The 12,264-nt window shown below is 46.2% G+C and overlaps 1 protein-coding gene across 4 annotated transcripts in view; it reads right to left on the bottom strand.

Moving 5' to 3' along the window:
- Positions 1-12,264, bottom strand: part of ASTN2 (astrotactin 2) — a 927,905-nt gene that overhangs the window by 596,012 nt on the left and 319,629 nt on the right. For all 4 annotated transcript variants that reach the window (XM_060101146.1, XM_060101145.1, XM_060101147.1 and 1 more), the window contains one exon: positions 6,820-6,927. In XM_060101146.1, the coding sequence (XP_059957129.1) occupies positions 6,820-6,927 (108 nt within the window). The remainder of the gene's footprint in view (positions 1-6,819; positions 6,928-12,264) is intronic.

The raw sequence follows: 12,264 nt of genomic DNA, 5'->3' as shown, positions 1-12,264 counted from the left end.
CACACAGGATGACTGGTGAATATGCAATAGATGTGGCACAAAAGTGGCAATAAGTGGTTGCTCTAAGTCGTTATCCCTTTTAGAACTGGGAGTCGAGTTCCTGGCTTGGGAAAGGGGGATACACGCAGTGGGAGCCAATGCCAGAATAAGAACAGGGATGTACTGTTAGCTAATATGTAAAGGGAACTGTAGAGTGGTTTTTCTCAACTCTGGTTGAAAATTAGAACCTGCAAAGAATTTTATACCAGACCCCTTGGCCAGACACTGCCATATAATGGGTCTGAGATAAGTGTTTGGAATTGGGTTGGTTTTTTGTTTGTTTGTTTGAAGTTTTCCAAGTGATTCTGAGGTTCGGTGAGGTCATAGAACTGGCTAGCCTCTGACAGCCCCTCTTACCACACAGCTGAGGACACCTGAGCCACTGCTGACTCTGACCTGACCCAGATTCTATGACTCATCGCTCCTTCAAGCGGGTAACACCAGAGTTTCCAACCTCCTACGCAGGCCCTAAATATCCAGCCTCCCCAGCTGACCTTGTCTTCTGTTTCTGAAAAGAGATCTTCTGTCCAAAGCCTTAGACTTAGTAGTTTGCTTTGTCCCAGGCCCAACGCATTGTCCTCTGGGAAAGATTCTAGATTGTTCTATTTCTAGAAAAAAGCCCTTGCACTCTGGGTTGTAGCTTAAGTCTGACTGTTCTTCTCAGTGGTGTGCTAGTAAATATTTAACAATGGGCTCTGAGGAGGAAAGGGAAGCTTCCATTGCATTGTTTGCCAATTTGCACGGTGTAAATACTTCTAGCATGGTTGCTTATAAGCTACTGTTGTGACATCACTCACAGCGGAGTTGGAAACGATGAACAAAACTGGCTCTCACAACTGGTATGAGTTGGCACCAGCACAGCACTGGAAGATCTCTTTGTCATATGTTTTCCTCCCTGACCAAATACCAGGACCCTGGGAGGGTTGGTCCATATGGATGCTGCCTTTTCCCCTCTACACTGAACTAACTTCTCAGTGTCTGAGCCAGTTCTGACCATCCCTGTTCCCAGTTCTAGCTCCTCCAGGGCTGATGCTCTCTGAAGGGTTACAGAGTTAGCACCAGGATATTCTCGGGGATCTGATCAGGCTTTTGTACCAGCAAGACACGGGTACCTCCCTCCTGTCTCTTTAGTATATATCTTATGCAGGTACTGTGGTATGCACTGCACATATATTATCTCAGTCATATAATGGTCTGACCAGATTTTGAAACCAAAGAGCTGAAGTCCAAATCTCAGCTCCCCTTACCTCATGGTAGTCTCAGGTAAGTGACCTAAGTCCCAGTTTCCTTAGTTGTAAAACAGAGGTAGAATAATCCCTTCCTATGGTATTATTTGGAATTCTATAAGAATTCCTGTGAAAGAGGCTGACCTCAGCAAGGGACAAGATGGCAAAGATGAAAACCATATCACAATGTCCCCAAGAGGACGGACCCACCAAGTTTACGTTCTTACCTAAAATGCCATTTTTTTTCCCCCTAGAAGCAAGACCAATTTGCAGACCAGCACATTGGAAAAAGGCCATGGAGTCATGCCTGGCCCAGACACTGATTTGCTGTACTTAACTGGTTACCATTTAGTGAACATTGATCACATGGCAGGCGCGCTCCACTAAGCATGTCCTTTGCATACGTTCCCTCCTTTAATCCCTGCAACAAGCCTAAGGAAGAGTACAAGGACTAACACTAGGCTTATCTTTCTTTACCCAGGGGAAACTGAGGCTCAGAGAAGGAAAGTGCCTTGCCCTAAGTCATGCAGCTAGGAAACAGCAGAGCAAGGATTTGGACCCCTGGGTGCTGATTTCGAAACCTGTAATCAACCTAGAAGGACTACTGTTTACCTACTGTTTTAGTCTGGAAATAATCTCAAATTTATGGAAAAGCTGTAAGGATAAGAAGAGTACAGAGAAGAGCCATGCATCCTTTGCCCAGATTCACCTATTGTTAACCTTTTGCCCCATTTGCTTTGTCATTTGAAGAGATGACACTTTAACCTTGGGAAAAAATGCTTCCCTTCTCTGAGCCTTGTTTTTTTGTGTGTGCATAAAATGGACAACTGGATGGATTATCTTTAGGGCTGAAAGAAATGCTGTGGCTTGATGAGAAATGTTGGATAAAGAATGGGATAGGGGGCTTCCCTGGTGGCGCAGTGGTTGAGAATCTGCCTGCCAATGCAGGGGACACGGGTTCGAGCCCTGGTCTGGAAAGATCCCACATGCTGCAGAGCAACTGGGCCCGTGAGCCACAACTACTGAGCCTGCACGTCTGGAGCCCGTGCTCCGCAACGAGAGGCCACGATAGTGAGAGGCCCACGCACCGCAATGAAGAGTGGCCCCCGCTCGCCGCAACTAGAGAAAGCCCTCGCACAGAAATGAAGACCCAACACAGCCAAAAATAAATAAATAAATCAATTAATTAAAAAAAAAGAATCCTTCCTTAAAAAAAAAAAAAAAAGAATGGGATGGGTGCCCCAATGGTCAAGGCATGGCTCCTGCTTATTTCCCCAGCCCATCTGCCATTATTCCCGAAGCTACAGCCTTGGGCTCTACCTATCTTCTGGGATCTCTCCCATCCCCACCCTCAGAACACCTTGTACCTCTGCCCTCATACATGGCAGGTACTGTTCCGTTGACGTTCAGCTTTCACCCCACTCCATCCCCATTTCCTGGAGTGTCTGCTCCATCCAGGCATTCTCGGATTAAATTTCAGAACAGTCTCCTTCCCTCAATCCCAAAAGGCCTCCTTTTCTGCAGATATGGCTTGAACTTTCCCTCACCTGTCCACTGCCTCTAAAACATGATTAAATTGTGCGTGTGCACGCGCGCGCGCGCGTGTGTGTGTGTGTGTGTGTTGGCGGGGGAGAATCAAAAGGAAAAAAAATTCACACATTCATACAAAGTTTTGCTTACATTCAAGAGTTCTTATTACTACAGAAAATCTCAGCTTAAGAACTATGACATTAAAACAAGAAACTAAAACAAAAAAAATAAGCAAAAGCAGGGGGCATTCATGCCCTGGTTCTCTTTGCTGGGGAACTAATCAGCAAAGATTAGAGGAAAGTGCATGGGATTGGGAATCAGATAACCTGAGTTTCTAGAGCTGGCTGAGCAACCAACAGAGGTCCAGAGAGCGAGAGAGACTTGCCCAAGGCCACACAGCCACCCGCGCAGAGCTGGGCTGGGAGGCTGATGCTGGGTGCTTGCACTGCTGGAATCAGCAGCAGCTGTACTGCTCTGTCTCCTGCTCAGCCCTGTGCCTGTGGCGGGACACGCCATCTGCAGTTCTCATCTGGACCTTCAGTTATACATGAGCTTATCCTGATGAGCACTGCTTCTCTGTGTGAGCCGCATTCCCCCTGCAAGGAGGTTATAACCACCTTGATTTGAGGCTGGGGGCCCGGGCCCTGTTTCCCACTCTGCCCAGCATCATTCCCTAAATGTAGGTTAGATTAAGATGAGCTTCAGACTTGATGACATGATATGTAAATATCCTTGTTTCACAGATAGGAAAACTGAGGCCCCAAGAGGGCACACGCTAGCCAAGGGTCTCTGAGTGTGTTGGTGGTGAGAGTACAGACTTCACATCTCCGGACTATGAGTCCAGAGTCTTCTGCTGTGTGCGGTGTCATCTCTAGTTAATAAAGGTGGAATTCTGCCAAGTGGGAATCTACCACATCCAGCTACCTCAACAGTTAGTTCTGTCAAATACCATCAGAATTGGCACACCCCAAACAAATGACAGAGTAGATGGGTATTCACTTGACCTAACATAAAACTCTTTGCTTCACAAAAAACTCCTTTCAGCAGCAAGACCATGTGTGCCCTGAGATCAGATTCATTTCACAAAGCATTGTGAGATTTCACTCCTGCTTCCTGGATCCGTCCTACAGGTGACCTGTATGATATGGATGGTTTAGGGTAGGGGTCATCAAACTGTGAGCCACCGGTGCAATCTGGACCAGCATCTGCTTTTGGAAATAAAGTTTGATTAGGACGCATTATGTTCATTCCTTTATGTGTTGTCTGTGTCAGCTTTCAAGGTAAGATGGCAGAGTTGAGTAGTTCCAATCGTGACTGTAAGGTCTGCAAAGCTGAAAATGTTTACTAATTAACCATTTACAGAGAAAGTTTGCTGATTTCTGATTAGGGAAATCCCACCAGATGCACATGTCTCTCAGTCTCTGTTTCTCAGTCTCTTTGTCTTTCTTCCTCTCCACCCACTCACCGTATTGATGACTACAGTTCTTTGCTTTGGGATGGGGTTCTACCTGGCCATAGCAGACACCTTGGAATAACAGTCCCATTTCCCTGACAAAGAACCTGAGGCTCAGGGGAGAAAGGGTTGATTTTCAGACTATATCATAAATCTCTTTTCCAGTAGACCCTATTGCCAAAATTGGGATTTTAGCTGATTTACTGTGGGGTGCAGACTGTTTTCAAGGGAAGGGGAGTTTCAGGGGGAAAGAACAAAACTTTCTGAGCACCTTTGGGGGAGTCCCATAACCTTCCATCTCTAGACTTGCTAGCTCTGTGAGGTAGTTATCAATAGCTCGACTTTATACAGAGAGAAGTACCCAGAGGTGAAAAGCCCATCCATGGCCACACAAAGCAGATGAGGTGAAGTCAGAATTCACAGCCAGGACTGGCTGAATCCAATGCCGCTTCTATTTCTTTCATGGGACAGGCTAAAGAGAGAGACCTAGGGAGGAAACACCTGTGAGGTGTCTCTTTTCTCCTCCCACTTCATGTCTTCTCTCTACCATCAGGCTTGGGTGCATCCTCCTCTGCCAGAGAACCTCCCAGACTTGTTACATCCCTTCAGGTTGCACTTGCTCCAACCATGCTTGAAGAACCCAGGCAGAACTGGCTTTCGACATCAGTACTCAGGCCCTCCTCCAACTACCAGGCACATCCTTCCCTGGTGGCTTGAGGTGGAAGAACAGGCAGGCCTGAGGCCTTAGTTCTACTCACCAGGAGCGGAAAAGAGAAGGGGAAAAGAGAGGAGATCTTTTTTTTTTCTTTTTCCAGTAACTGGGAATGGAGTGAGAGAAAACAAGAGAGGCCAGATGGAAACCACCATTCGCCCTGAGCGCTCGTAATAATCCAGACACTGGGCTAGGAATTTATTTCATTCATTCGTTAATCCTTCATTTGTTCCAATATATGAACCTATAGTTGAACCAAAAATATGGACCCATCCCTGTGTTTGGGGCAGGGATGGAAAGCTGGATACAAGTGACAATGGATGTACCTATTCTCGTGAACTTCCAGTTCAGTGGAGGGTACAAACATTGCCGAGAACATATCGGTAAATGTAAAATTCCAGGGGTGAAGTCTGCAGAGGGAACGGCACAGGAGCCGGTGTAGAATGAAACAAGGAAATCAGATGTAGGATGGCTCAGCTAAGACATGCCATTTAAATGGAGATGTCAGAGTGAGGAGGAGTGAGGAGGAGAGGGCGGGGGAAGTGTTCTGGGAGAGAATGTTTGTGAAGTTTCTGGTGGGACAGATGGGGAAGTGCTGGAGAAGAGAGCTGGGGAGCAGCGCAGATGGAGCCCTGGAGAGATGTGCAGGGCCAGACCACTGAGGGGATCCTAGGTGTGGCAAGAACTTCACATTCTCTCCCAAATGCAAAAGGACAGATTAAAGCTTCTAAGCAGAGAAGAAGCAACACGATCCCTATCTCCATTATTAAAATGATCACTCTGGCTGCAGGGTTGAAAATGGGTTGGAAACAGTAGGTGAGAATATTGAGAAGGTGATTGTAACAGTTTTTAAGCAGTGGATGCAGAGGACAGGCATTAGGATGGTGGCTGTGGAGAAAGGGAAAAGTTGTTGCCGGGAGTTGTAGTTAAACGGGAGATGCTCTACAGTAGGTCCTTATTAGTTATCTATTGTATAGCACAGGGAACTCTACTCAATACTCTGTAATGGTCTATATGGGGAAAAATCTAAACAAGAGTGGATATATGTATTTGTATAACAGATTCACTTTGCTGTACACGTGAAACTAACACAACACTGTAAATCAATTATACCCCAATACAGATTTTTTAAAAATAAATTAATTTAAAAAAACTAATAAACAAACAAACAAAAAAAACAGGAGATGCTCATGTTTCCATCAGTCCCCACCATTACCCTGAGAGGGAGGTATTGCCACCCCATCTTAAACATGGGAATGTTAGGATTACTGCTTCTGTTCTGTGGATGAACAGTGACAGAGCCAAGTCTGGGCCCAGGTCATTGTCCAGCTTCGACTTCCAGGAAGCCCTCCCAGAGTGCTGTTTATTGGAACCAACTGGAGAACTCTCTGTCTGGTCTCTGTGTCAGGTAAATAGAATTTCCTGAGCAAACGCTAGTTTTATCCTGCAGACCCTGTGCATCTTACTGCTGTATGTTTCCTTTTGCACTTTGGTTGCTAAGAATCTCTGAGTTAAGCAGTCAGCTCCTTCTAAGAACTACACAACACAGCACGGCACGGATTACCGTGAATACATCTAAGCTGAATTTGAATTATTTTCCTTACTCCGATTTTCCTTTCAATCCGATTCTCTATTGTGATGGATTTTTTAAAAACTGCATAAACTTAAATTCGCTGAGGAATGGGGTAAGACAGAAAGCAAATAGAGACTGGGTATTCAGGGTATCAGACACCAAGTTCAGTGTTAACTAGATAGGGACCAGGCTGAAGAAGATTTAGGGTTTGTCGTGAAGCACAAAAGCTGCTTCCCAGATTTTCCTCCAAACCCTGGTTCTGGAACCTTCTCAAGGACTCTGTTACCTTTGCTGCGGCGACGGCTTCGGTACTGCTCTGTGTAGAATGTCAACTGCGTTTCATCGTCTGCCTCTGAACCCGACGTCCCCTTGGTTCTCCCAAAGCTGATTCCCCCTGTGCAAAAATCACAATCCATCAGTCATCACAGGCCTCCAGAAGCTTGTTAAATCTCTCATCCAACCCAAAGATCAGCAACCCCATCCCCAGACTCCTTTCTGTAAATCCCAAGTGACCCAGGAGTCGGCATGATTTATAGAAGGCATTCAGGCTCTGCCATGGCTCGGACCTGGGTTCTAACCATGGCTTGGCAGCCTTGGGGCTGTGTGACCTTGAGGAGATGCCTCACCTTTCTGAGTTCTGGGTTCTTTCTTTCTAAAATAGGGGGAAAGCTGTTAACCTTGTGGGGTTGCTTTGAAGATTAAAGGAGATATGATACTTAAATACCTGGTCCAGTGTGGGTACCAGATCACTGTTAGGTATATTGTTGCTTAGAATGATGAACCTATCTCTGAGAAAATATTCCAGGTGACTTAATTTCACACACACGTTTCAGTCAAGTGCTTCCTCTATGCCAGGCTCAGAGCCAGACACAGGACAAGCAAAGATAGATACCACCCGGTCCTTGCCAGCCAGGGGATCATAAGCTAGTCATGGGGACAAATGGGATCCTAAGGAACCTTTAATCATGGCCATGTTTCCCACACAATGAGACATGGGGAATATGGGAGAGAGCAATCCATCCCAACACGGAGGACCAGGGAAGGCTTTATGGAGGAAGGTAGATTTTAGGTCAGGGCTGGAAGGATGGATGGGGGGCTTCAGTGGTAGAAAATGGAGTTGGGAGGAGAGGTAAGAGCTGGAGCATCCCTGGGGAGGGGGAGTGCGGGCAGGAAGAGGCACCAGAGCAGAGTGCTAACTGGGAAGGATCTGTTGGAGCCACCCAGGGGAAGTCCCCGAGTGCCACAATGAGGACTGGGGGCTTAATTTTGGATGTCACGGAAGGTTCTGAAGCAAGAGAATCAGTTCAGCAGCTGTGCATGCCAGGAGGGACATGATGGTGGTTCACAGACCTCAGAATGGGTGCCAGGGAGGGAGCACAGCCAGGAGTCTCAGGGATCACCAGGTAAGAGGAGATGGGGGTCTAGGTGAGGCCAGGGCTGGTGAGGATGGAGAGGAAGAGATGAGTGCAAGGGATGCTTCAGAGAGAAACTCAGAGGAACGTGGAGGGGGAAAAAGGCGATGCATTCATACACTAGGAATGGTTGATTACAAAACCGATAAAGGAAAAAAGGCTAGGAAGAAATATACCAAATTACTAATAACGGTTAATTTTTCAGGGAGAAATATGGGTAATTTTTATTTTCTCTGTGCTCTATTTATTTATTTCTTTTTAGTCCAGGATGTGGAAAGAGAGGGCTTAAAGGACTGGTGAACTCTTTACCCTAGAGAGGAAATGGTGATGGGAGAGCCTCAGAGCATGTTGGGGTGGGAAACAAGAGGGAGTTTGGTTTAGGAGACTGTTTAGTGAATGGAGCTTCAGACACCTACATCAACAGACTACATCTGGGAGGAGGCTCAAGGACCTGGTAAAGATGGTTGTCCTGGGTGGAGACATAAGTGGCTGAAGGATGGCGCTAGAGGAAGACTACTTCTCCCTGTAAATGTTTTGTATCTTTTGGATCAGGCACTGTGCAAACCTATTACCTATTCCAAAAATTCCACCTGAAGAAAAGAAAAATATAGAGGAAAATGTTGTTCAATTTGTGAAAGGATTTACTTTGTCACTTCCTCTGGTGGGCATTTGAAATGACGTTCAGTCCACAAAAATCCCACTCTTAGACATGCTTTCTGTAACAGTTATTACACATTCATTCATTCCAGCAACACATGTAGCAAGCTACTATGTATCTAGAAGATGTCTGTACATTATTACATACAATCCTCATTGTGACATACTCATAAGGAAAGCATAATTAACATACAAGACAATAATATAAAGACACACATAGGCAAAGTTACTTGCCAAAAGTCACACAACTGATGAGTAGGAGAGTTATGACTCAGGGCTACACTGTCCAGCTCCAGATCTGGGCTCTCCAGTATGTAAACTGCTTTCCCTGCAAACAACTCAAGAGGGAACCTTGGGGAAAGAAGATTGTCCTTTAAGCATCAAGGTGTCAAGTGCTGTGTTATGAGCTTTGCATACATCATCTCATTCCAAACTCATAGTCCTCATGGGAGGGAGGTATCATGATGCCAACTTTACAGATGAAGCAACCAATGTTCAGAAAGGAAGGTGATTTGTGAACAATGAGTGAAGTCAGACTTGGTACCCAAAGGTGTCCGACGGCCAAGCTCAAATTTTTAACCGTTATGACACTGTTTCTCAGTTTAATGCTCTGTAAAATGGAAAAAAATGAATACTTGGCCTCCTCCTTCCTGGAGACAGTATGTTGTAATGAACGGGAGAGGACCAGGGACAACAATACCTGATCACTGTCCCCAAATGTGTCTTCAGCCACTACCTGTCCCTGTCCCTTACTGCTCATCTCCCCAATCCCCAGCAACTAAAAGCAGGACCTGGAGACAGCAGGAGACTCCAGATTCTACCGGATGCAATTCCCCATTTAAAGGCTCTCCTTTGAAATGGAGTTGGCAGACGCCCCGTGGAGATTCTGGAAGCAGTGGAAGAGCAGAGGTCTTAGAGACCCGTAGGCTTTTAACATTTCCATTAAAATATTTTACTGTTACAGAAGAAGGAAGGAAGGAAGGAAGGGAGGGAGGGAGCGAGGGAGGGACTTTCGTTTACCTACACATAATTTTTGGCCAAGGGGAAAATGAAGGCATGTGATGAAATAGCTGCCTTAAGTACAGGAAGCATCTGTCATACTTCCTGCTGTGTTTGGGCAGCAGAGGAAAAGGCAGGGATCTATCTGCCTGTCAGGAGTCTACTCCATGCCCTTTACTGCTACTGCAGTACTTTTAAACATTCCAGCTAAACCCTCCCTTCCTTCCTCCCTCTCCTCCTCTTTCTCATCTTCCTTCCTTTCCCAAACAAATGGCCTATTATGGTGAACGTGGAAGAAAGAATTCAGACAGGAGTCTTTCTCTACTGGGACAGTCTAGCTGTGGCAGCGGGTGAGGGGGAGTGGGGGATGGAAAAGTCACCAGGCAATTCGGATATAATAAGAAAAGCTAAGCCTTCCATAGCACTGTCCCTCTGCCAGGCATGATTCTAAACCCTTTACTTGCATTGCCTTGTTTAATCCTCACAGTAATCCTAAGAAGCAGGTTAATACTTTCCTTCCCCTTTGAACGGATGGGGAAATGAAGGCACAAGGAAAGTCAGTAACCTGCCCGGGGTCACACAGCTCATAAGCTATAAACCCAGTTCAAATTCAGACAGTGGCTGCACTCGATTCCCTTAGTCCCGAGGCTGATGTACAATAAAATATGAGTAAAGACTTCATTTAATGCCCACAGCCGTCCTTGTAAGGAAGGCATTGTGAACCTTGTTTCACAGATGAATAAGCTGTGCCTCAGAGAGAGGTGATGAGAGGTGCTGAGTGAGGGAGCTGGGATTGAAATCAGGTCTGCCTGCAAAACCTGCCTCATGGCTATGAAAACCTGGGAAAGTGTGTGTGTGTGCGTGCGTGCGTGCATACGTGCGTGTGTGTGTGTGAGAGAGAGAGAGAGAGAGAGAGCAGAGGTAGAGCGGTAGCAAAAGCTTGATGATCTTGGCTTCTGAGGATCAGCAGGTCCGTGACTTGCCCCCAGAACCAGGGCACATTTTCCACTTTTCACCGATTCTCCCTGGAACAGCCATCCTTGTAAGGAAGGCATTGTGAACCTTGCTTTACAGATGAATAAGCCGAGCCTCAGAGAGAGGTGAAGAGACGTGCTGAGGGAGCTGGGATTGAAATCAGGTCTGCCTGCAAAGCCTGCCTCATGGCTACGAAAATCTGGGAAAGTGTGTGTGCATGCGTGTGTGTGTGTGTGTGTGTGTGTGTGAGAGAGAGAGAGAGAGAGAGAGAGAGAGAGAGAGCGAGAGAGAGACAGAGAGAGAGATAGAGCAAGCAGAGGTACAGCGGTAGCAAAAGCTTGATGATCTTGACCTCTGAGGATCAGCAGGTCTGTCACTTGTCCCCAGCACCAGGGCACCTTTTCCACTCTTCACCGCTCCTCCCTGGAACCTCAGCAATTCTACTATAGATAGGAAACTCTCATCACACTCAGCTAGATCCTAGTGATGCCTCCAGCATTCCACATGTTCCCATACCCCAAGACCAAGCCCCTGGCTTCTCCAGGTCCCCCCTCCATTCCCACAACTCTGGCCCTCACGTCCCTCCTGTAAGTACCAAGGTACCATGTTCAGAGTTGAAACTGAGGCTCAGAGAGGCTGCCTCTACATCAACCCAAAATATAATGCAAGCCACAGATGCAATTTTAAATGTTACTAGCCACATTAAAAAGGTTAAAAGTAAACAGATAAAATTAATTTTCAGAATATACTGGATTCAACCAATATATTCAAACTATTATCCTCTTAACTTGTAATTAACATAAAATTATTTTTACTGAAATATTTAATATATTTTTCACAAGTTTTCAAAATCCAGTGTATATTTTATGCTCACAGCACATCTCAGCACAGACTAGGCACATTTCAATTGCCTATCATATCAGAGAGCACAGTTCTGAAGGCACTTATATGACACATTTCCTGAGTATAATTAAGGACCAGAATCTGGAGAGATGTATAAGCCATGGGCCCCACTAAGGTGCTGAATTTTTTAAATGTGATTTGGATGAAAAATGGTGTAGTTCAGATTCCATTAAAAGACAATAGCCGGGCTTCCCTGGTGGAGCAGTGGTTGAGAGACTGCCTGCCGATGCAGGGGACACGGGTTCGTGCCCCGGTCCGGGAGGATCCCACGTGCTGTGGAGTGGCTGGGTCCGTGAGCCATGGCCGCTGAGCCTGCGCGTCGGGAGCCTGTGCTCCGCAACGGGAGAGGCCACAACAGTGAGAGGCCCGCGTACCGCAAAAAAAAAAAAAAAAAAAAAAGACAAGAGCCATTGTCTCTGCCCTCAGGCACTTAAAGGCTAGTAGGTTTTTAGATTGGTCTAATCCATGAGTCATGAAAGGTCATGCACTTCTGTACAAGAAATTAGGGTACTGGAGTCAGATATGCGTTCTAACCATGGTCCCACTTATTAGGTGTGTGGGCTTGGGCAAGGCCCCCAAACTGTCTGAATTCACCTTTAAAAAGAGGACAGTAACTCTCAGCTCACATGGTTACTATGAGGAAAATGATATGGTGTATGTAAACAGCACAAAGATCAGAGAAGTGAGAGTGAGGGCACACTCCTCGTTCATTCAGTGCTTGCCTGAGTTTAGGAGAAGAAATGGAAATGCCACTGAGTGGGAGTGGCGACTCCCTGCCTTCTGTG

The sequence above is a fragment of the Mesoplodon densirostris genome, chromosome 6, assembly GCF_025265405.1.
Source record: "Mesoplodon densirostris isolate mMesDen1 chromosome 6, mMesDen1 primary haplotype, whole genome shotgun sequence".
NCBI classification, from domain to species: domain Eukaryota; kingdom Metazoa; phylum Chordata; class Mammalia; order Artiodactyla; family Ziphiidae; genus Mesoplodon; species Mesoplodon densirostris.
Note: the sequence above shows the minus strand (reverse complement) of the source record. Positions and strands in the feature narration are given on the sequence as shown.